General features: G+C 40.4%; 3 protein-coding genes across 4 annotated transcripts in view; 1 reads left to right on the top strand and 2 right to left on the bottom strand.

Annotated features, from left to right (window-relative positions):
• The window catches only part of marchf8 (membrane-associated ring finger (C3HC4) 8), a 90,944-nt gene extending 85,822 nt beyond the window's left edge, over nt 1-5,122 (top strand). Inside the window, exon 7 of one of the 2 annotated variants that reach the window (XM_073482030.1) lies at nt 1,541-5,122. In XM_073482030.1, the coding sequence (XP_073338131.1) occupies nt 1,541-1,845 (305 nt within the window). In that variant the 3' untranslated portion in view covers nt 1,846-5,122. The remainder of the gene's footprint in view (nt 1-1,540) is intronic. The other variant, XM_073482029.1, reaches the window with a different exon arrangement.
• A 69-nt stretch (nt 5,123-5,191) lies between these two features.
• alox5a (arachidonate 5-lipoxygenase a) lies at nt 5,192-12,976 on the bottom strand. The gene is made up of 14 exons (XM_073482177.1): nt 12,677-12,976; nt 11,088-11,286; nt 10,918-10,999; nt 10,716-10,838; nt 9,997-10,103; nt 8,823-8,995; nt 8,556-8,702; nt 8,268-8,471; nt 8,101-8,187; nt 7,679-7,857; nt 7,349-7,470; nt 6,853-6,953; nt 5,786-5,956; nt 5,192-5,604 (listed from the first exon to the last, which is right to left on the bottom strand). The coding sequence occupies exons 1-14, from the start codon at nt 12,824-12,826 to the stop codon at nt 5,425-5,427; spliced, it is 2,025 nt and encodes a 674-aa protein (XP_073338278.1). The 5' UTR covers nt 12,827-12,976; the 3' UTR covers nt 5,192-5,424.
• Nucleotides 12,977-13,362: 386 nt separating this feature from the next.
• Nucleotides 13,363-23,096, bottom strand: slc25a16 (solute carrier family 25 member 16). The gene is made up of 10 exons (XM_073482648.1): nt 22,820-23,096; nt 22,493-22,621; nt 21,515-21,607; nt 21,292-21,425; nt 20,988-21,051; nt 20,490-20,611; nt 19,508-19,574; nt 19,216-19,378; nt 19,018-19,086; nt 13,363-16,972 (listed from the first exon to the last, which is right to left on the bottom strand). Exons 2-10 carry the CDS (start codon nt 22,587-22,589, stop codon nt 16,816-16,818), a joined length of 966 nt encoding a protein of 321 aa, XP_073338749.1. The 5' UTR covers nt 22,590-22,621; nt 22,820-23,096; the 3' UTR covers nt 13,363-16,815.
• Between the last annotated feature and the right edge of the window lie 65 nt (nt 23,097-23,161).

The raw sequence follows: 23,161 nt of genomic DNA, 5'->3' as shown, positions 1-23,161 counted from the left end.
AAAGTGGTCAGCAGCACTGAGTTACGGACAGATTAACGCCGTCATCCTCAGAGAGCCGTGCTCTTGCTATCAGGGCTATAAATGGACTTGGGCTGCTTTCATGATGAGCTGTGGTACCATCCGCTGGCACGACGTCTGCTGCCACTCATTCCTCCCTGGCATGTTCGGCGCTTCTGAGACAGCGTACAGATGGAAGAGCAGGCTGTGCCTGTTTAGCCCAACCTGATGATTCAGACTTGTTACAGTCCCTGAGGACTGTCAGGTTCAATCACCATGGTGATGCCAAATATTTCCCAGACGTCCTGACTGTCCGCTGCCAAGTCACACAGAACCATGGTTATCTTTTTCTCTCAATTTGCTTACAGAGATAGAGCAGACAGCAGACTTGTGTCTAATACACTTGAAATGAACTCCATTGTCTCCTGTGGTTTGTGACGCAGATTCAGTGTTTATGATTGCATGAATCACATCGTAAAGTGTGCAACTGTAATATTTGTCTTTACTTTCAATTTCTGCGCTTTCTATCAACCTGTTTGTGTGTCTTTGGTAATACATGATACTTACACTTTCTTTACTCATGCAGCCGGAAGAATCCCAGGTAATCATTTCAACTTTGACCTTTTGACTTCCAAATTGTGTTTCCCCCTCCGTCAGCCTTTCTGTCCGCTGTGTCCAGTTCTTTTCCGACTGCTCTTTACACCCCTTTCCTTCCCTTTTCCCTTCTGCCTTGATTTCAGGATAAGAATTCTTCACCTTTAAAGCTGGTTATATTCACACCGCCTCACTGAATGTTCCAACCTAATGAACACAGACACAGTGTCCCTCTGCTCTGTGTCTGTCTGTCTGTCTGTGAGGGTTTTGATTAAAACAAACCTCACAAATCTCACTGACATCCTCACTCGTTAATCTCTTCTCATAAAGTTAGACATGGATATTGCATACCTGCATAAGCACAGTTAATACCACACTGATTATACTGTGTTCACCTTGTGTGAACTGGTATTCCTCCTATTATATGAGGGAATTTTTGTATTTCATTCCTCAAGGGTAGATTTTATTAACTCATCTGCAGACCTTTCTTGTATTCATTTTTAGTATAATAGCCAACATTGAAAGACTGATTGGTTGAAGGTCAGCTGAAAGAAGACAGACTTTTTTTTCTTTTTTGTTTTTGAAGCTCCCTTTTCTGCCTCTTAATTTTTGTTTTGGATGACTCTGCAGCTTGTTATAAAAATGCGCACTTCCCAAAATTGCAAATTATTTAGCCTTGTGTTCCAGGGTTTTTGCAATTTGCAGAAATGCTGCAGCTGCCTCAGGGGACAAAGAAATGTTTTTGCACGGTTTAGCAAATTTACCACAAATCACTAATTTGTAAAGCCTTTGTAGTGTTTTAGTTTTTTAAAAATCGTTGCTCCCACTTTTCTTGTAGTTTCTTTTTGTCATATGTGTCCCTTAATTGAACAGAGATAACAGGCGATAAGGAGAAAGAGCTCCATGTTTGACTCGTGCACGTTTCTTTTCTTTCTGTCCTCTCCTTCAGGGATCCTGGAATGGCCTTTCTGGACCAAGCTGGTGGTGGTGGCCATCGGCTTCACGGGTGGACTGGTGTTCATGTACGTCCAGTGCAAAGTCTACATCCACCTATGGAGGAGACTTAAGGCTTACAACCGGGTCATATACGTCCAGAACCGGCCAGACACGTGTAAAAAGCTGGCACTGGAGAAGCCGCCGCTCATGGAGCCAAGTCTGGAGAACAAGGAAGCTCTGGCCCCCACCCAGTCGGACACAAACTCCTCCCAGTACACAGAGACAGAGGACTACAGTATGGAGGTGCTCCATGTCTGACCGCTCGGTCCATGCCATTGGTTGTCCTGCTCATACTACACACACAAACAAGCCGTCGTGGAAAAGCTCGGTGACTGAGGACCGACCAGACCCTCCCCTTCCTCTGCTCCCAGACTGACCCGCTGTCCTCCTCTGGTCATCCTATATTCCTAAAACTCAACCCACAGAGACAGACGGACGGACCCTGACTATCTTCTTCTATCCACACTCCACCTGTCGGACCTTATCCCTCCCTCCACCTGCACCCTCAATCCACACTCTCGCCTCTTTCCTTCCCCAGGACCTGACTGTTTTTACTGGAAATGTCTGATGAGGCCTGGAGCATACCACTCTACACACACACACACACACACACACACACACACACACACACACACACACACACACACACACTTGTATGTACACCTCTGGGAGAGCAGGACTGAGACAAATGGACTCACAAACGGCTCTGGAGGTCTACACGTCTCTGATGCGTGGTTTGTTTACTTGTGGGTTTGTTAGATTTGTTCGTTTTTACCTCCTGTGAGTCTCGGGGCTAACCTGCCGTGGATCAGTATGTAGCGCCACGCATCGGATCTCTGGAACATTCCAGCTACTGCCATCTCTGTCGCCGTGGTCTGTCGGCCCCGAGCTGGTCAGGCCTTGATCTGGACATGCATCGAAGCACTTTTGTTTTTTTTTAGTTTCCACAACAAATCCCTTCTTGTCCTTTTTCCTCCTCTGTTTTTCTTTGATATGAATTCACATGTTGTACATTGAGGAGAGCACACTCAAACAAATTTGTTTGACATTGCATTTCCTCATACGCACATATACGTATATATTGACCCTCCCGTGGATGACAAAAAAGGAAACTGGGGTTAAAAAATGGAATCATGCTGAAAGAAACATGTGAGTGTTTTAGTCAAAAACAGGAAAAAGTAGTTCATCGCTCTAATGCAGAGAACGGAAAATCCAGCCACATGACTTCTCTACCCCAAACGTGAACTTTCTGAAGGCTTTGAGAATGTAAACTTTTTAAAAAATGATTAAAAAAAAATTAAATATAAAAAAATAAATAAATAAAATAAAATAAACAAACAACATTTTTTACTGGTCACGGGAAATTAGATAATTTCCATGTCTTGAGATCATAACGAGAGCCTTTGGGCATAAACAGCGTCGCTCATGTTTTTCTATCATGTGAATGACACAGTATTTACAGTGTGATATTCCATGTGCAGTTTTTAATATGTTGATTTGTTTGCTTAATCACGGGATGTGCCTTGAGAAATCCACAGCTGCCTATTTTCAGCCTCCCGTTGCTCCCATTGTGCAGGCGGTGCATTGATTGACCCCGAGCAGAAGAAACCAGGCAGACTGTATTGAAATCAGACCGCTGAAAATAAACTTTAGGCTAATTTTTGGCACTTGCATATTTTCAATGCACTGCAGCATTTCAAGAATATGAGGTGCAACATCTGATATTAGGAGCATTTCAGATGAGCAGGAGTCTCAGTTTCAGTGAAAGTGTCTTGTTTCTTCCTGCCAGATTCTTATCACATGATGGAGGATGTCTATTTTAGTATTTAATCACAAGACAGCCAGCTTGTTGACTCTCATTTGATTAAGTGTTATTCTCACATCCGGCCTTCTGTGGCTCAAATGAGACGACTTGTTCCAACACCTCTTTTTTTGTTCATTTCTCAAAAGAAGCACAGTGAAGCACAGCTGACGAGGGTTTTTTGTATCAGTACAACACTTTCACTGCAGGTCATCAACAAACAGGCCGTTTATTTTGCATAGGAGCATTACAGCCATGTATACAATGCTACTTGTAATGGTTAAAGAGCATCATGGCTGACTTGGGCGCCACCTGCTGGTGTGGAGCTGAAGGTGCGATCCGAGGTAGGCAGCAGTGGATTTCTCAGGGCGATGTGTTTTGGGGCTTACAGTCATTGTAAGTGCTTTTGTGTACGTGGGAGCACAGCGATGCCGGGCTCATGTTGAGCCTCACAGCCATTCCAGCAACACACACATTTTTAAAAAACTGTCTTTGATACCAGTATATTGTCTGTGAACAACGATGGTCCAACAACATACCTGACAATTACTGCTCAGCAGCAGCAGCAATAAATGAAACCTGCGCTTTGTTTTTGTTTTTTGTAACAGTGCATACTGTACTTGTGTATATGCCCCATGGTGACTTGAGATCTGGAGTCTAATATAATTTTAATACGTAATATGAGCCGAGGGAGTCGTTGCGTGTCAAGTTGGATTAAAGACCCAGTAACGAGAGGCTTCTCTGAAACTTCAATTCCCGCGAGGCTCAGTGCAATTAGACAGATAAAAAGTGCAATTACCCTTTTGTTGTTATTCTATTCTATAGTTATGTAATGGTGTTTAATGTCCAGGGTGTCCTCTGGGTATGAAAAGATTATTTCTTCATTTTGTGTTGTATTTATTTTTAAAAGAAAATAGAGTACAATTTGTTCATTTATAAACCCCTTTCATTAGTAATTTTATGCAACTTACACTTTGTTTTTTTGTCCCAGGCATAAAAACCTTCACTTCGTTTTTCACTTCAGATACTAGACTTGTAAAAAAAACTTGTTTGCTTGACCTTAATGTGAATATCCGCTCTTCTTTCTCACTTTTTAAACTGCTTGATCAATTTTGTTTTACACATGCAGAATGCAGACATACACGACAGCATTAAATTTAAACATTTCACCCATAGTTTCCTCCAAATGGGAAGATTAAAGATGGACTGTAGTTTTTTTTTCTCCACGTTCTACTCATAGGAGCTGGCTCCTTTCATGAAGTCTGAGACAGAAGTTTTTGATGTAGTCCTGATAAAGATTGAGGCCACTTTTACAAGCAGCCAAGTTCCTCTCTGAGAGCAGCTTTTTCTTTCTTTTTGAACTGATTTCTTCTTTGTATAATCCTATCAATCAGCCTCACTGTCCCAGTATTTTAGGTTTCAGGCACAACTTTTCTCTCCGTCTTTACCCCGTCGCTTAAATTCGATCATGTCTGGGAAAAGTGTGACTTGCATAAAGCTACGTTTGTTTACTACTGACTGGACTTGAACATATATGACTGTTCCCCTGTCTTATGATATCATTCCACAAGTTTGTCTGTGAATTTACTTTGGAATAGTAACTGTAAAGAATTTGGTAAAAGTACTTATGTTTTTAAAAAGAAATATTGATGTGTTTTCAGTTTAATTTCCCATTATTGAACAAAGTATGTAGAATTAAAAAGAACAACCAAATAAAAATTAAGTTACTTTTAACACTTTGTGTCTTTATCGTCTTCTTCAATAAGAAAAGCACTCTCGCAGATAGAAATGATGCATCAAAGCTGTAAGTGAAAAGATTTTAATTGGCAACTCCTTGCAATAACATTTAAACCAATTTTCACCCAAATAAGTGAACAAAAAAACAATTTAGAAGCAAAGTTAAGTTTTGCAAATTGACTTTTTTGTCAGCACATATGCACTATAGAAGTATCTAAAACCCACACTGATGTGACAAAGACTTTTCTCACAGCAATATCAGCAGAACTTGCAAAATATTAGGTGGGCTCATTTCTCCCTCAGACAGCGACACTGTTTGGGATTTTGTCGGGGGACATGTTGTAGTAAGGCAGCTTCTTTCCGTCATTCCTCCTCTTGATGGAGCTGCTGATCTCCGCCAGCTGCTTCCTGAACCTCTCCATGGCTTCCTTCACCGGCTTCTCGATGAAGTGCTCATCAGGATACATGCCCAGGTACAGCTGCGGGGGGAGAGAGAGGAGACAGGTCATTCAGCCTGGAGACACACTGCAGGGGGGGGGGGAGCATGTTTCACAGCAGAGGGAAGCTTCTTGTGAAATTAGAAATTGTGTCTTTGTCTGTACCGAGACGTGGGTGTGATTGCCTGTGTGTGTGTCTGGACACGAAGTGCCCTCTCTGTACCTCGTTCTCCTGGTACTGGCTGAGGGCCCAGACGGCCCCCAGGTGCCAGCTGGAACGTCCTCGATCAGGGAGGCTCTCGATGATCAAGTTCACATCTGCCAAGCCCTTCTTGTGGGGAGGAGGCTTTCGCATGGTGGATGGAGCGTTGGGGATCCAGGAACACCAGTCATACTGCACAATGTCCAACAGTAAAATGCTACTTACACTATCATGCATTAGTCTTAACTACTAATAATGTAATGTAATAATATATCAGTCATAGTACCATTTCTCTGCAGAACCAGTACTGTCACTTTTGATATTTGAGAACATTTTTTACTGGTAATACTTCTGTACTTTTACTAAAGTAGGGTGTGAAGGACTTCACCCAAGAGTCATATTTGAGTAAAAGTGAAGTTATCTTGTTAAAATATTACTTTGGTAAAAATGAAAGTCACCCTTAAGAAAAGGACTTGAGTAAAAGTCTTAAAGTATCTGATATTACCTGTACTTCAGTGTCAAAAGTACATTTAAAAGCAAATTATATATATTTAAAAGTATGTACATACAGAATAATAACGGTCAGCCGATTATCAATCATAAGATCCAATATTCAGAATGTTTCTGATTATCAGAATCTCTCAAATAAATGAATTTAAAAATGCAGGACTTTGGCTCTGATGCAGCATGTAATCGGCTAAGTAACTAGTAACTTAAGTTATCAAATAGATGTAGTGGAGTAAAATACAATACATTAATTGCCTCCAAAACGTAGTGGAGGGGACCTATAAACTCAAAAAATTTAAAAAATAAATCAAGTACAGTACTTGAGTAAATGTACTTGGTTACATTCCATCACTGCTGGTACTTTTACTTAAGTCAACAATATGAATACTTCCTCCATAAACCATTTGTTTAAGTGAACAGTGAATGAACAGTCATACCTGAATAATTCATCTCAATTCATCTATAAGAATCCAAAACTGTACATCTAAAATGTAATTATTAATAAATAAAATTATATTTTATTTTCTTATTTTATTTTTTAATATAATAATATTGAATGTTCCTGATTATCTATCACTCACCTGTCCGAAGTTGACTGCTGCGTGCTGGGCTGAAGCGGTGAACACAATCACGGTCAGATACTCTGCCAGCTCCTCTCGTGATTTCAGGGACTTGGGAAACTCTGTGCACAGACGGTGGACAGGTGGAAAAGAGAAAGTGAGCTTTAATCTTGACAAAAAATCTGTTTCTTTTCTCTTTTGCAAGGGTCGCTTTGCAAAATATCCGTGCACAATGGACACAAACAGGACATGGAGAAATGCAGGAAGAGTTTTACAACACTGGTGCTCAGCAAGTGACACCATCAGACTCCTGTGACTTCTTGTCCTTCCCCTCAAACCATTAGTGAATAACAGGACATATTTGAATTTATAGTGCTGTCTGTTCCCTGTCGTACCCGTCCTCTGCAGAAAATCCTAGAGTCATAAATTATTAAATGGGAGTAAGAAACTTTATTCCTAGTTGTTATGATGCTTGAAGAAAAGTGATATCAACAGGACATCTTTCATGTGCACCCACCACAGTGATCGAAGTCCTGCATGCCGAAGCTGCACACATCTTTAATAAAGGCCTGGATTTCTTCGTCTGCCTGCACCGCCTCATCGCTGGTGTAATAAATATGCACCACATCAGACACAAAACTGCCAGGAAGGAAAACAAGACAGCAGTCAGTCGTAGAGGACATAGAAAACACAGCAACTTCTCTCACTTTGAAATTCTGACAATCACACACACACACAGGTAGAAAATGTTCCCACAATTCGCACTGTTTATCCCTGTTTTCTATCCCTCAAACACACAAACTATTCGCCTGTGCCATCTCTAAGTTATCTCAGAGTCGTTGCTCACCTCTTAGTGGCCCCCCACACCAGGTTGCCGTCGTCTCTGTAGAAGTAGGTGGGCAGATCCTCCTTCTCGCCCACGCCGCGGGCCTTGATGGCATCCGGGAAGCACAGAGACCTGAAGGTGAGATTCTTCACGGACTTCTGGATCAGCTGGACGTGACCACCTCCGCCTGTCGCGTTTGCCTTGATGAGGACGGAGGAGAAAATGCAACATTGCACTATTTCTGCAGCTAATGATTGTGCTTCTGTTCTCCTTTTTCAATGCATGCATGAGATTGAGCGCCCATTACTGAATGATCTCTTAGGGGAAATGAATAGGCACTTTTGGGCTTCTTTTGGGCTTCTTTTCCTCTTTCTTTTAAATTATTTCTCTCATTAATTTTGAACAGAAATAGTCGACCCGCTTCCTTCTGCCTGGAAACTCACCTTGTCAAAGATGCCACACTCACAGATGAGCTGCTCTCTGGCCTTGGTGTTGATAGCGATGGTAAAACGAATGTGTGGAATAAGAAGCTGGAAGACAGAACATCAATCCATGAGGTCAAGCAGTCAATCAGTCAATGAATCAGTCAATGAATGAATCAGAGTTTTACCTTATACACAGGATGGACAGCAGGGAGCTGCCTGTACATGGCAATACCGAACACCTCTGTGATCAGATGTGACCTGAGCAGATGTGTGATGGTCTGGTGGTGATGGAAGTCAGCCGAGCGGACCCAGATCTTAGCCAGCAGCCAGTCATACTGACCATCAGTAGGCAGGAAGATCGGGTTGTCTTTGCCTGGAGTCTGGCCGAGCTGGAAAAGACAGAGGATGAAGGAGACGCAGGAAAAAGAAATGTTTCCCTCGTGGTGTGACAGTATTGCTCAACATCACTGCACCTGTATGGCAATGGGCAGGATCTTGTTCTGAGCAGTCTTGTAGAGCAGACAGATGGGAGCTGCCAGGTACTGCAGCGTGCACGGGTCTGTGGAGTTCGGACTGATGCCGTCTAACACCTCGTAGTCTGCTATGTAGATGTTACCTGCCTGGAGCCAGAACAGTGATTCACATTGTATATCAGACATAGAGACATATCTCCTGTTGTAGGCACAATCTGATCTCATATATGGAACATTAAATAGACTAAAAGACATAACCATGTTTACCTCTATCTCCTCCTGCAGGCTTATATCTCTCTCCAGGCTGACGGAGACCATCTCATGAGTGACAGGAAACTTATCAGGCAGTTTGGTGCACTTTTTGATTATTACAGGGTTGCAACCGTTCAGAAACTGGTACCCAAACATGAAGTCCTCTCTCCAGTGTTGCATCACATACTCTGGATAATGTAATAAAAGTACCCAAAAGTCATACTTGAGAAAAGTAATAATATCAAGCTGAAATATTACTTTGGTAGAAGTTTAAGTCACAAAAAGTATCAAAAGCAATCTTCGCTAAAATTTCATTATACAGGTCTTTACCAGTTTTGTGGTGAATATGTGGAATTTACCAGGAAACATTTGAAATTTCTTTGAAATTACCCCCAATTACCACAATAATTAAGTTTTTTCGATTATATCTTCCCCTTACCTCAAAAAGTAACTGAAGTAAGCTGAAAAAGTAAGCTGCCACAACTTCGCTTTAATTGAGAGGCCTGCTGAGGGGGAGTTAGACAGAAACTAGTTGAAGGTTAAACTGGAATGATCAGCAGAAGTCAAACAGAAACTGGTTGGAAGTTTCCTGGAAATATATTAAATAAATTACCAGGTATTTATCAACTGTTAGTTGGAAAATACCAGAATATTATCAAATCATGTTGTGGTAATTTTGTAATTATTGTGGTAATTTGAGGGTAATTTCAAAGAAATTTCAAATATGTTACTCGGTAATTACCGCCTGCTTACCATGAAATTTGCAGGCCTGTAAAATGAGGTGTTACCTAATTTGATGGCAATAAACATATGCCATGGGTCGACTGATTATCCTGGCTGATTATCATGTTTTTTTGTTTTTAATTTGATTGCTGATAAAATAAATTAATTGAAAACAATGTGCTAAAATTGCTCCGAAGCAGCCTGCAGTCTGCAAAGTAGCAAATGAAATCTTATCAGATGAATGTAATTGAGTAAAAAGTACAATATTTGCCTAAAATATAAAGTTGCAGAAAATGGAAATACTCAAATAAAGTACAAGTAACTCAACATTGTGCTTAAGTACAGTACTTGAATAAATGTACTTAGTTTCATTCCATGACAGCAATTTAATATAATATAATATAATATAATATAATATAATATAATATAATATAATATAATATAATATAATATACATGAGGCTGACCTGAGATTGTGTTTTTGATTCTCACAAAGATTTTCTCAAAGTCAGCGAAGTCGTTCCAGGAGGACTGGAACATGTGCATGAAGTGGTTCACAAACAGGTTCTCTATTCTGGAAAGTCATAGTTATCATCGTTATCATCTTCATCACTCTTATACTCATCACCATGAGCATATTTGTTACCATATTCACATCAAAATGTGTCTGAAATTGGAAGAAGCAGCATCAAATGCAAATGTTTTTCAACCACTTCTGTCCACAAATAGGCAGAAAGTCTATGAACAGCACTGGAAGCTCACCGTGGCAAATTGCATGATTCATTTTCCATCTCAACCACTTTTCCTTTTCATAAATTATATATTATTAGACATCCTTCTAAGGTTTGTCATTTTTGCACTCTCTGCCTTTTGTTCTGTGCTACTGCATGATGCATACAGTTGTGTTCTGGCTGTGTTTTGTGTTTATTTGCAGGCTCCTGCATGAAAGCGCAATGCAAATGAACCTGGTGATAAACACACAATGACGCCTCTGTTTTCTTCCAGGTTATCCTGAGCACAGAAAATAGAAGCATGTCATCATGGCAACATGAAAGCTTTGCATTGAAAAACACCTGCGAGGTTAAAGCTCCACTGACTCACTCTGCTCTGCACTGAGGGCCGTTAGCTCTCCTCACAACTAGAGTAAATCTGTTTACTACAGCAGGCTGTTAGAGGGAGCACGTACGCCTTACTGTAGTTCAGAACAAAGTCCACTCCCTTCTCGCTGTCGAACTGGATGTCCCGGGGCAGATCCTTGTGTCTGTTAGCATCTATGCTCATAGGAAAGCCAGGCTGCCACTCCTTCCATCTGTGAAGGACAGAAGAGTTATTAGACATTAATGAGCAGCCTCAGCCTCCTATAACATACATGTGTAGAGTCAACTTGCCTGTAGGTCTTTCTCCTCATATCCAGCTCTTTTTGCCTGTGCTGCTTCACCAGGCTGGTCTTATCATCCTGAGGCAGATGTGCTACAACAGACACAAGACAGAGTGAGGGATGGAGCATGGAGTGCTTGTTTACACTGTTTGCACTGACAGATGAAACTGACGGCTGTACCTCTTCCATCCCGCAGCACCACCTCCTTCTCATCCACCAGCCAGCGGAAGCAGGGGAACTCCAGATAGTCTCCAGATGGGGTCTTGACCGTGATGTACCTGCAGTACCAGTCGTCGTGCACCCAGTACTTCTTCTTCTCAATCTTCACCAACACGATGTCGCCCAGGTCCTCACCGACCCTCACCTCATAGGAGTCCACCTGCAATTTAGTCAGCAGGTAGATAAATATACAGTATGTGCTGGAAGAAATAGTGTCATTAAATGAATCATATTCTTCCTTTTGTCTCATATCACACGTCATTACCACATGTATATGAAAACATCAGTGTCAAGGATTGGCATTAGACAACTTTTTTGCTTTAACTCATCATTCTGCAGTAAACACTGGCTGCCCAGGTTAATGGCTTTAGAAAAATGACACCATTCAGTCTGCCACCGGGCTCAAAACGCATCTGCCATTGTGCAACCAAAACAGGAAGAGACATCGTTTTCCCCGGTCGCTATCCCCCAGTAAAGGCAGAGCAAATGGAATAACTGGGGAACCTCCTGCTGATTGAGGAAGCAAAGAAGGTGAAGAGGGTGAAAGAGACCGAGGTCAAACAAAAGTGAAGGGACGCGCTGATATGACTTTTTTCTTACCAGTGCGACTTGAGATGGTTCAAAACTGGCATTTTTTCTTTGAGCTCAGTAAGTAACAATACGAATCAATACAACTCAGTGTTTTACTTTTTATAGCACTGAGCATAACTAGGTCGTTAGCGGTAGCATGCTGCTACCTGTGCCAACCAAAAGTTGTCTGTTTCTGCTTTAAGTTTAGGGAACGATCATGATTTGGGTTGTATGTTAGTTAAAAGTAGTTTGTGAAATGACAAGTACATTTTTATGAACGTGAATTTTTCATTTCAAACTGCCGAGTGTTACAACAAAAATGAATCTGACAGATAAACTTGTGTCAGTATTTCATGTACTGCTTGATAAGAATAAAAAAAGAGGATATTTCTTTCACTGTTGGGGGGACAATAAACAGAAAAAATTCTAAAGACTTAAAAACACATTGTTTTTCCAACATTAATTTGCACAAGTGTTTAAATGCAAATCATATCATTTAAACGTATATGTTCACAATGATGAAGGCTATTGAGGTGTACAATTCTCTATTTTTCGCAGGAAGTGGGGTCTAAACCCCTAATTTTCAGTGGCAAAATAACTGTACAAATATACAATACAATGAAGTAATCATCCAAAGACTCCCCCAGTTATATCTAATAATATAATAATAATAATAATAATATCCAATATATCCATCCCTCTTAATTAGTCAAGAATAAATTGACCGAGTTTTGTAAAATGTAAAAGATGACAAGAATGCTGTCTGACTCGTTAACTTTGTTCATGTTCACAACAGCAAACATTTTCTTAAAATAGATTAAAATGTTATTCCTATTGTACAAGTTCTGTTTTCCTTCCTAGTTGTAATTTTCTTCCTCTTTTACTTCAGTACATCCACTGTTCAGTTTGTGTGCTCAGCAACTGACTGTAATTGTAACACAGTGGCCCTCACACCACTACAGCAGTGTAACATCACTTACCGCCCCCCTCTCAAAGTCATTGTACAGAGGCTTGTCCAGCAGTGTTCTCTCGCTGCATCGCTCTGTGCCCACCAGTGTGATGTAGATGTAATCATCCGTCCCTGCGAACCACTGGCTCCCCGTGGAAACAGTCACCGTGTAAGAAGGCATGGCGGTCACACAGGATGAAGAAAACTGCCCAAATGCCCTCTGAAGATGAAGAAATCTACAGAAAAACTATCCTCCTCAACTAGGTAAGTTTCCCGTTTGTTGCTCAAATTTCTTTCACTGACTGACTTCTAACGTCTCCCCATTTCTCTTGCACAAACACGAACAAAAAGTGTCATCAGGCAGAAGAGGGAGGTGCAGGACACGGACGAGCTCTCGCCCACCTCGGTGATGTGACTGATCTCCACCCTCAGACTGTAAATGAGGTCAGAATATAATACCACCGTCCTTCCTAGATGTGAACGTGGGCACAGGAAAAGGTGTCTTGTGCCAGAACTCGATATCAAATTCATCGTCTTTGTCTGCAAACAACAGCGGGGTGTTTAATAGAAGCATAATAAAACAAATTCCCGCAGAGAATGAGAAGGTTTTTATTTTGATTAGTCTAACTCTTTTTGTGAATCATTAACAATGAAAGGGGAAGCAACCAAAAAAAAAAGGATCCTGGTTGAATTTTAGTGAAATGAAGGTCAGCACGATAACATCACCAAACTCTCTCCCTTTATTTTCCGACATAAATCATATTCATTCAGCTCCATTTCCATATGTTCCCCCCCGGCCATCCACGCCCCATCTGGAGGGGCTCTACTCCCCACTGTCCCACACATCTTTTACACATCACATTTACCAGTCAAATCAGTACATGACATCGGATAACAACGGGTAGTGTATTCCGGTTTCAGTGAAATAAATGCAAATGAATCAGTCCCTCTGTGAAAGTGTAACATCAATATTCACAGGAGTTTGTACGTGTCAAACTCAAAGAGGGAAATGGAATCAACCACTTTCTGCTTCACGAGTTTGAATTTTTCTCTCTGAAAACATTGAAAAGACATTCAAGTCAGCTACTGCCCCCTTGTCGTTCAGTTTAAAAGACAAAAAAGACACAAGCGTTGTTACTGTTTTGAGGAGACTTCATAATTAATAAAAGGAAGGCAGTCGAAACTGAACATGTACAAAGAGAAAACAAAAAATAAAGACATTTTCATTCAGTCACATCCAACACAGCCTGAGCAAGCAGCACAGCCTACTATTACATACATTTGCATGTATAAATTGTGAATATTTCTGTTGCAGTGAGGAGCAGGGATAACTGATCTGTTTTCTGAACTAAAACCCCCCCCAAAAAACCAGCAATGACAGTGAAAGATCATGTAATTGAAACCAAACACAGGAATCAAAGGAGCAGTGAATGGAAGCTTCTGCGTTCAGCAGTGCTGCAGATGAATGAGTGGCGCCATAAAAGGCAGAAAACTGTAGTTTGTTTCCCAACTGGTAGCTGCCACTCATCACCAGTGAGCGCGCCTGATTATACTCTTCAGGTAGGCACAGTCGGATACTGGAGTTGATTTACCGTTACGTACACTTCAGTCAAGAGTTACATTGAAGGCTCTTGGGAGAATTATATGCTGAGATATCTACAGTTAGCTTGACGTCTGTTCTCATTATGAATCTGAAGTCCATTGTTAGGATCAGATGTTTGGAGCTCTTGCAAAGGTTTTTGGGACCGGTTGATGGGTGACAACAATCAAACTATGGATCTTAAATGAAACCTTATGGACGCCCCTCTTCCTCTACAGACACCTTTGCATGTTCAATGAATGCATTCGAACCCTGGCACATGCTACCATCCCTGGCTCTCTGCGACTGCTGACACTACCATCCCCAGTCAGTTGTCTCTCTGGTGTCTCCCTGTCTAAAGTGTTTCAGTCATATTCTGACACTTTAATGTTTAGATATAACATCTGACGCTCACCTAGTACTCATTGAATCGTACCCACATATGTAAGAGACAGTGACAGAATGTAGGATATGAGTGAAGGCAGCGAAGGTGTAAATTTGCCACGAACACTATTACAATGAGCTTACAAGTAGTAGAGGTAGTATTTAGACTACTGATATGCTCAGTTGACAGCTGACAGCTGCTGTGTTTGGTTGCAACGTTTACTTTCATTGTTGATTAATCTGCCTACTACATTTATGATTATTCAATGAGTCTATAAAATTTCCAAAAAATCAAAAATGTGAAAAATACTTTTTACCAGAGCTCAAAGTTATGTCTTCAAATTGCTACTTTTGTCACACCAACAGTCCAAAACCCAAAGACTCTTCATGTACTGTCATAAATGACGAAGCAAAGCAGCAAATCCTCACATTTAAGAAGCTGAATCCAGCGAATGTTCGACATTTTTGTTTGAATAATGACTAAAACGATTAATGGATCATGAAAAAAGTTGGCAGCTTAATCTTTTTCGATTGACTTATCATTGCAGCTCTGGTTGTAAACTGTCTGGGTTGAACATAGACAAGCCAAAAAGGTTGGAAACCACTGTTCCAAGTCATCTGCTTTCTGGAATTCCCCCTCTGCTCATATCTATGATCTAACAGCTGAAATGTATGCATCAGTAAAACACACTAATCATTCTGGTGAAGTAAGACATCGAATGCAGAGGAAGGCAAGAGGCTGGCGAAAATGACGATGTTTGTGCAACAAACTGATGAGGCTCACACAAACATTGGCAGTGACTTGAAGGCCTGCAGTGCACTTAACAACACTTTCATTCAGTAATTAACGTTTAGCTTTCCACAGTACTTCCAGTGAGTAATGGGGTTAAAATGACTGCATATCACTCACTATCAGACAACTTTGATTAAGCAACACATAAAAAAATTATAAAGATCCTAATCTGACTTGTATTCAATAAAAGATGAATGAAATGTATATGAATGCTGTGCTCAGCTCTGATGGTAAACAATAATCTAAATTCAATGCTGCCACCCAGTGGCAACAGGTCGCTAAATCAATAAATAAGAAGAAACGGCTACAGTGATCAAGTGCAAATTTCTCCTGAGTCCCTCCAGACATGTAAGACCTACTGTACATCCATATTTAGACATCTTAAACATCTTAACACTGACCTCAAATATATTTCTTATTAAAGATGAGCATCAATATCATCAAAGCTACAGACTAAACATCTGACTGCACATTAACCAACATAAAAAACAAAGGTTTTTTCAGCAGTTGAAAATACATACAGTAACTGCTCTACTCAGAGTTTGGCATTTAAACTTAAGTTTAAGTTTAGATGCATCAGTCTCTGCATCTATAAAACGAAAAAACTGCATGTGAACGTTTTTATCTTGATTTTAGAATTGTATAGAGGACAAAGACGCACAAACAGCAACTTCTGCAAAAGTTACTGCACCGCAAAATTGAAGAAAAACTAAACCCTGAATATACAAAACATTATAAATCATTAGATTATTTTATAATGAGCCACCTTTAAAAACAGACAAACCCTTCATCACCAAGTCAGTAAAAAGAAGAAATGATGAACAAAGACAATGAGCAGCTGTAGAATTGAACTGTTCTAGAAAGAAAAAGATAAGAAATAAACTGCTTATTTGATTATTTTCAGTCGTTTTCCATCTTAAAATCACAAGTCATAAAAAAGAAAAAAGACAAGTGAGAATGTGGACATCTGTGTTTAAGGGGACTTGTACACAATCAGAGGATTGTTGTGGTGTTGCCAACAACATTGTTAAAGAGCATATCGTTGCCCCAAGCCGTCCGACCGACCAAGCCAGACCAAATGAGCCGCTTCCCCACCGTATCCATGGAGACACTGATGAGAGAACTGCTCAAATTCAAGCCACATGTGAGGAAAAGTTCTGCTTAGAGGTGGCGAGTCACAAAAACAGGAAGTAAGAGGGAATGAAACAGGACAGACATTGAGCGTCTCACTGTCTGATAACCGGTTTCCCTTTTCAGCTTAACTAACTTCCCCGATGCCTTCAGTGAACTCAGGGAAAAAAAGGCCATATCCACATTCTGAAGTTTAAGACGAAGCGAGTGAGCCTCGGTTCAGTCCACAAAGGAAGCAGTGAGGTCGATCCGCGAGACCACTCAGGAGGTATAAAAACAGCGACTAGTTCAGGTGGAGGACCTGCTTCATGAACTCATAGGTGGTGAAGGCCACGGCCTGGGAGGGGACACAGCGGATGTAGTTGAGAGAAAGGCCTCGGTACAATCCCTTCTTGATCCCATACTCTGTGTACACATACGTCAGGGTCTTCTTCAGTGATCTGTTCAGGTGCAAGACAAGAAATGATACACTTTTTAAAAAAATATGAAAACATAAACAATTTTTTTTCATGTTTTTTTTCTATCCGTGGTGATATTATGTTGTTGAGTTTGATGGTATGATTATTTATAATAAAAATCCAGGGTTCACAAATGTAATGCATTAGATTATTTCACAACTCTTCTTTTGTCCACACAACATTTCTTTGTTGGCTTTTGTCTTTAACAGTTGGAAAGTTCAGTTTTAGGAAAAAATGAAGGAAAGAAAAAATCTCTAATGTAAGTGTTTAGCCCTTGCGGAAATTGCATGTCGTTACGTTGAGTGTTTATTTGTATAAACGGTGCGATGCTCCTTTTCCTGTGTGTTGCTGTGTATTGCCCTGAGAGCCCAACTCTAAACTCACCACTACTTCATTGTTTATAAGCGACGTATTTATATTCCATGCCCTACCAACTTAGTCTTACATCACGTAACTTGGCATTAAGTTATTATTTTTTTAAGTTAGTGTATTACCTTCACTTGAGCATGTGTAGCTGGATGGTGATCTCTAAGATGTTGGAATAAATTCAAGGTGTTGAACCTTAAGCAGCGACCTTTTTCAGCAAGTTTTACACCGTCTTTTTGAACAACGCCCTGGTTATTCTTTGTGTATCCCATATACTCCCATACAAATGACTTTATGCTTCAATGTTGGGTTCCTCTGTCATCGTTCAGCTAAGGTAGACCTCCTCGAACATACATGAGGGCGGTTGCTCTTGTATCAGCATTTGGTTGCAAAACTGTGCAGTTTTTAACTGCGGTGTATAGAGACATCAGTTAACCACTGCATCCCTCATCCTCAGAGTTTTTCTCCTAATAAGCTAACCAAATGTTGAGCTGATAAAGTATTCAATCTTCCATCTTGTTATGGGACAACTTGCAGTTTTTATCACTGACATAAAAGGCATTATAAATTTATGGTAAATCAAGTTTGCTGTTGAGGTCCACCTGACCTGTGCTATGGGGAAACTAAACCCTGTTGATGACCATATTAACACAAAAAACAGGTAGGAGACAAATGACATTTCAGGACACTGATGTATTGACTCTTGTGAATACATTCTTTAAAAATCTTATGTATCAAGGAAAAGCAGATAACACAAGAACAATGAGCGAGGTTTGGACTGCTACGAAGGTATGAATGCTATGTTACTCAACAGCTCAGAGGCCTTCACGCTCCTTAAAGCTTTGGGCTTTAATGTTTTATCTAATGTAAACAGCTCGCCTCGAGCTCTGGAATTTTCTATCAAATTGTAAGGACGCACTTCACCAAACTCTTCTAACAAAACCAAATGCGGAATTAAATATTATAGAGGGAACTCATCAGTCAACACCCCAAACACTTGTATCCAAACTCCCAGAGCTCCTTTTGCTATTTCAGATTTTCTATAAAAACATAGACCCCGAGCAAAGAGAAAAAGAGAGATACAGAGACATAACAAAATTCATCACGGACCCCAGATCACAAAGCGAGAAGTATAGCTTGCCTGAGGTTACAGTAAACAGATCCACTTTTAAATAACTCCCCCAATTAGAGATGCACTAATGACTTCTGCAGAACAGGCGCAAGTGCCAATTACCTCTGTAGGTAGATGAGCACTCAACCCATAACTCATGAAATTATGAAGTTCATCGGCACGGTGTTGTGTAACACACTGCTGATGAAGTCTGTTTTCATCTCTATTATCACCTTCAGTATTATACTACACCCTTACAATCATTTCTCCTTCATTTCTCTTTTAAAAGGGTCGCCCATTACATTATAATGTCCCTACTTAACTTAACTACTTAACTCAAAATGATCCACATGAGAACAAACCACTAGAGCAACTATTTGTTTCTGTCTTAGTTGTTTTGAACTTTAAAAAATGTCACAACAACATTTTACAACAGAAATCTAATGGCAAAATACGTACACAGTATACTGTACATTCAGGTGTAATGTACAGCAGCACATCATGGTGACAGTACTGTAATGTGGAGAGTAGGAACAGTGGTAATACTTACATGCATTTGTCAGAGTCTGGAAGCACGGATCCTAACTGCATTCTTCTCCTAGCCACATCCAACGGGTATCTAGTGAGAGGAAACGCAATGGGACACATCAACCAATAATAAACCCTCATAATCAATAACAAACACCAGCCAGCCGGCACAAAGAGTCTTGTGCTTTAAGCTTGTTGACTGCTTGCCGCCTGCACTTACGATATTGTCTGAGCGACGGCACCGGCGACCCCTCCACAGAGCAGGTTAACCTGGGGCTTCAGAATGAGGACATCAGGGTTGTCTGAAGAGGGGCGACCCAGCAGCTCTGGGAAGTGTTTCAAGCCGAGACTCTTCAGGGTGCCAAAGGTGAAGAATGAGAAACCTGGAGGATAAAAACAAGAGTCAAGCCAATGAAACAAAAACAGCACTGGTTACACAGGTAAAGGAGGACATCCAACATTGTTCTGCATAATATCAATTAAAGAGTGCCATCAGTCTATGCAATAATCACCTGCATAAGGGGCCATTCCGATAAGTGTTGGAGTAAGTCCCCTATAGAAGCCAGGAACGCCCCCCTCCTTCACAAAAAAGAAAAACAGCTGTTATTGTATACAGCAGGGTTTGTTCAGCAAAATTCAATCACTAAATTTGCAGACTCTCAAAGCCTTTATCATCACTTCTGAAATCTTACTATGAATGCAATTGTGAAAATAAAGTTTATGGAATTCCTTTACCACGACAATCAATATCAATTTGTCTGTTTTACCGGCCTTTTATTATAACTTTGATTGTATCATTTGTCAGGAAACAACAAACAAATTCATTTCAATTATTATAAGATTTTTGGTTTACATGAAAACTGAAACATAATGGTAGACCACAGGCAAAAAGAAAGCACATATTAATTATCATGATCCATTTTCTAAATCTGATTTAAATTGTTTACTCTCCTGTTTTTATGATTTGGTGAACAGGTGAAAAATATAAAAGTTCCTTTTTTTTTCACTCTGCCTGCCATGTTCAGATCATTAAAAAAATATTAATAATAAGAGATCATACATATTTAACCTCACAAAAAAATAAACAGCATAAACAGCTATTCAGACTGTAACTGTTTTTAATCATTTCTAGAAACATCTGGTGGGCCAAATCAAATATCATGGTGGGCCGACTTTGGCTGGCAAACACTTGGGCTTTGGGCAGCCCTAGAGTAGATGAAACACCAGTATGTGTTGAAAATCAAACATTTTTCAAGGATCACTTATTGAAGCACATTCTGACCTTGAAAACGTAACTATTAGAATTAAGCATTTTCCAAACTTTTAAGACTTTGTACAAACTCTGTAGAGGTTGATACACTATAAATTATTAACAATGTTGACAAAAAACCCTTGCATCAAAAGTCATACAGAGCATTTTATTCTCATGCATTTTACTGTAAGACTACAATGTTTGTGAAGACTGAGCTGAGTGTTTGAGAAGTTGAACACTACCTTAAGGTAGATGGTGTGGAAGGCATTGGCGATTCCACTGTATCGATGATATCCTGTCACCTGGAAGGCCAGTCTGGCTCGGACCACGTCCAGAGGGTAGGTGCATATCACCGCAGTCATCCCTGGGAGCGACACACAATTTATGACAATGCTTCAACATGATTTACTCAGATTTAAAAGACAGTGAATGTAATGTGGCTGTGTTCCAATTCATATGACTGACTTTCCACTTCCACATCGCTTTATACAGTTGGAGGCGAACTGGCTGACTGACCACTTTAATGCCGTATTTGTCACAGAATGAGAAAGTTTGTACTAAAGTGACAAATGTAGACATTGCTATGATACAAGAGGAACAAGCAACAATGCATGCACTGCTAATAATCAATAAACTGACATGAGAGGACCGAGTTAGAGGTGCAATGTCTATGCCAGTACGGAACCTGATATCCACCTGGCACCAACTGAAAAGTCTTATCAGTGAGAACAATAACTTACCTGCCATAGATCCTGCCACGAGGCGGTGGATGTGTCCAGAGATCCCAATCTGTTTACTTAGCAGCTGTGAAGGAAATATCATTATCAGCATCAGCAGGTAGGAAACAAAGGTCGACAGGTTCACCAATAAAATCAATATACAGATAAAAACTTTCACTGTATTTCACTTCAGCTGCAGCACAATGGCATAAACACTTACTCCAACAACGTAAAAGCAGATCACATTTCCCTAAACAACCACTTTCTCTATTGCCATGTTTACTAAAAGCCAATTTTATTCCACACTTCAGAAAATATACTGTACCTTTTTATAATTATCAAAGGCCATGAACTGGATGGCTCCATAAGGAAATATCCTGACCATCATTGCCCCGTTACCCTTGTACAAGCCAAGGAAGCCTTCTTTCTGTGGCACAGCTTTGAGAGTGGAAAACACTCCTGCAAAAAAAAACATTCAGAGGTTTCACTCATGTGGCACAGAGGTGTCAGAACAAACACTTGTTGGCTTTTGGCTGTAGATGTTTTACCAAGATGTTTGTAATGGGGGCTCTGGGCTTGAAGAAGAATCTTGACTCTGTCCAGAGGGGCGATGGTGGTTTTGGCACAGCATCCTGCTACACCTAAACAAAAGCAGAGAAACTTTTAATCTATCCACTCTGATTTCTTAGTACTATATAGTAAACATAAAACTTTTATATAACCACCATTTATTCATTAATAGAAATAGTGCCATCCGATGATTTTTAAGAGAAGGATTATTTGATTGCACTTTTGTTGGTATGTTTACAACATTGTTGGGTATGTGACAGGTTGACAGTGTTATTTTTTAACTTTTTCTTTACGTGACTCGTGTTTTGATTGTTCTTGTAAGGAAAATTCTATTTTTGTCCGTCAAGTTTAACAGGGAGGTCAGAGATCAGTGTTAACAGAGGACTGGTATCTCCAGAAGTACAGGTCAGCATTCAAGGACAAGAAAAGACTGTCAATGTAAACTCCTCTACTTTAATCAGTGTGGACAATAAATCTTGCCTGACCAATGTAGAGTTTCATAGCTGATTACTTTTGTATGCTATGACAGGGAAAATACAAATAAATACTAATAATAATTAAATGCCACTTCATATATACTAAATGGTATGGTTTCTAAGTAATATTCTTACTTTGGTCAGAACTAGGACCAACGTGTGTCTCATTGCTGCTGAGGGACAGCTTGCATGTGGTTTGAGGCACTGGAGGTAAAAACACCTTCTCGAAAAGATACTTTTAACTTTTTTTTTTTTTTTTTTACAAAGCTGCAATGAGCATGTTGCTAAAGGAAATAATTTAGGTAGCTTCTGGTCATACGGACAGTTAACCTTACAGTTGCACAAGAAAGCAGGAGACATTAAAGCAAAGGAGACTTGCAGTCACAGAGGCTTGAACATGTGTCCTTGTGTCAGATTCTACCTCGAGTACATCATCACAGACCTGAAAGTGATGGTGCAAACTGATGTGTCAGATCTTACCTCCAGCTACAAAGGAGCGAAGCCAGTAGTAGTCCCTCTTGGCAGGTGTGCTGCTGCTTATGGCAGTAGGTGTGGAGACCGCAGCCTCCGATGTCATCCTTCCTGCTCAGGAATCTGCCACATCCATAGCTGTAGAATATGGAAAAAATACTGTAAATGCCCATGTGATAATGAGTACTCATGTATTGGTCCAAGACAACATCATAATCCTGGCATTTTTCATATTGGCAAACTTACTTAAGTCCAGCCATGATTTGCAAAGGGGACATAAGTTAAGGTTAGATTTAGAGACAACAGCAACCCTGACTGTTGAAAAGGGATACTCACAGGATATCAAAGATGTTACAGGGGCAAACACATCTAAGGTATGCCTGAAATGTGTTTGACAAATCTGTATCTCCCTCACTGAGTTGCCTGATCTTCTCGTTTCCTTATTTCCTCGGTATGGCAGCGGCTGTTAAATTGAAGAGTTGACATGGACACCGGGTGGTATCGCACCGAGAAGGTCGTCGTTCACTGTTAAGGTTGAAAAACCTGACCAAAAAATCGTTTTTATGAACGAATCTGAGGCACTTTCGAGAATTCGCAACAGTCGTGTCCTTCGACCTGTCTGCCGACTGACGGGTAGTGGCGAAAACTGTCGCACGTTGATGACGCAGTCTGACGTTA

This window comes from Pagrus major, chromosome 15, assembly GCF_040436345.1.
Source record: "Pagrus major chromosome 15, Pma_NU_1.0".
Taxonomy (NCBI): Eukaryota; Metazoa; Chordata; class Actinopteri; order Spariformes; family Sparidae; genus Pagrus; species Pagrus major.
Note: the sequence above shows the minus strand (reverse complement) of the source record. Positions and strands in the feature narration are given on the sequence as shown.

Bases quoted from the DNA above. Each gene is read 5' to 3' on its own strand.
- alox5a (XM_073482177.1), bottom strand. From the start codon at position 12,826: ATGCCTTCTTACACGGTGACTGTTTCCACGGGGAGCCAGTGGTTCGCA. The intron at 8,472-8,555 runs GTGCAGTGATGT...TGTCTTTTCCAG, and splicing joins TCCTGCCCATTGCCATACAG to CTCGGCCAGACTCCAGGCAA. The intron at 5,605-5,785 runs GTACAGAGAGGG...CTCCCCCCGCAG, and splicing joins GCCAGTACCAGGAGAACGAG to CTGTACCTGGGCATGTATCC.
- slc25a16 (XM_073482648.1), bottom strand. From the start codon at position 22,589: ATGACATCGGAGGCTGCGGTCTCCACACCTACTGCCATAAGCAGCAGC. The intron at 21,052-21,291 runs GTACAGTATATT...TTTCCTTCACAG, and splicing joins CCTTTGATAATTATAAAAAG to CTGCTAAGTAAACAGATTGG. The intron at 19,087-19,215 runs GTAAGTGCAGGC...TCCTCTCACTAG, and splicing joins GCCGTCGCTCAGACAATATC to ATACCCGTTGGATGTGGCTA.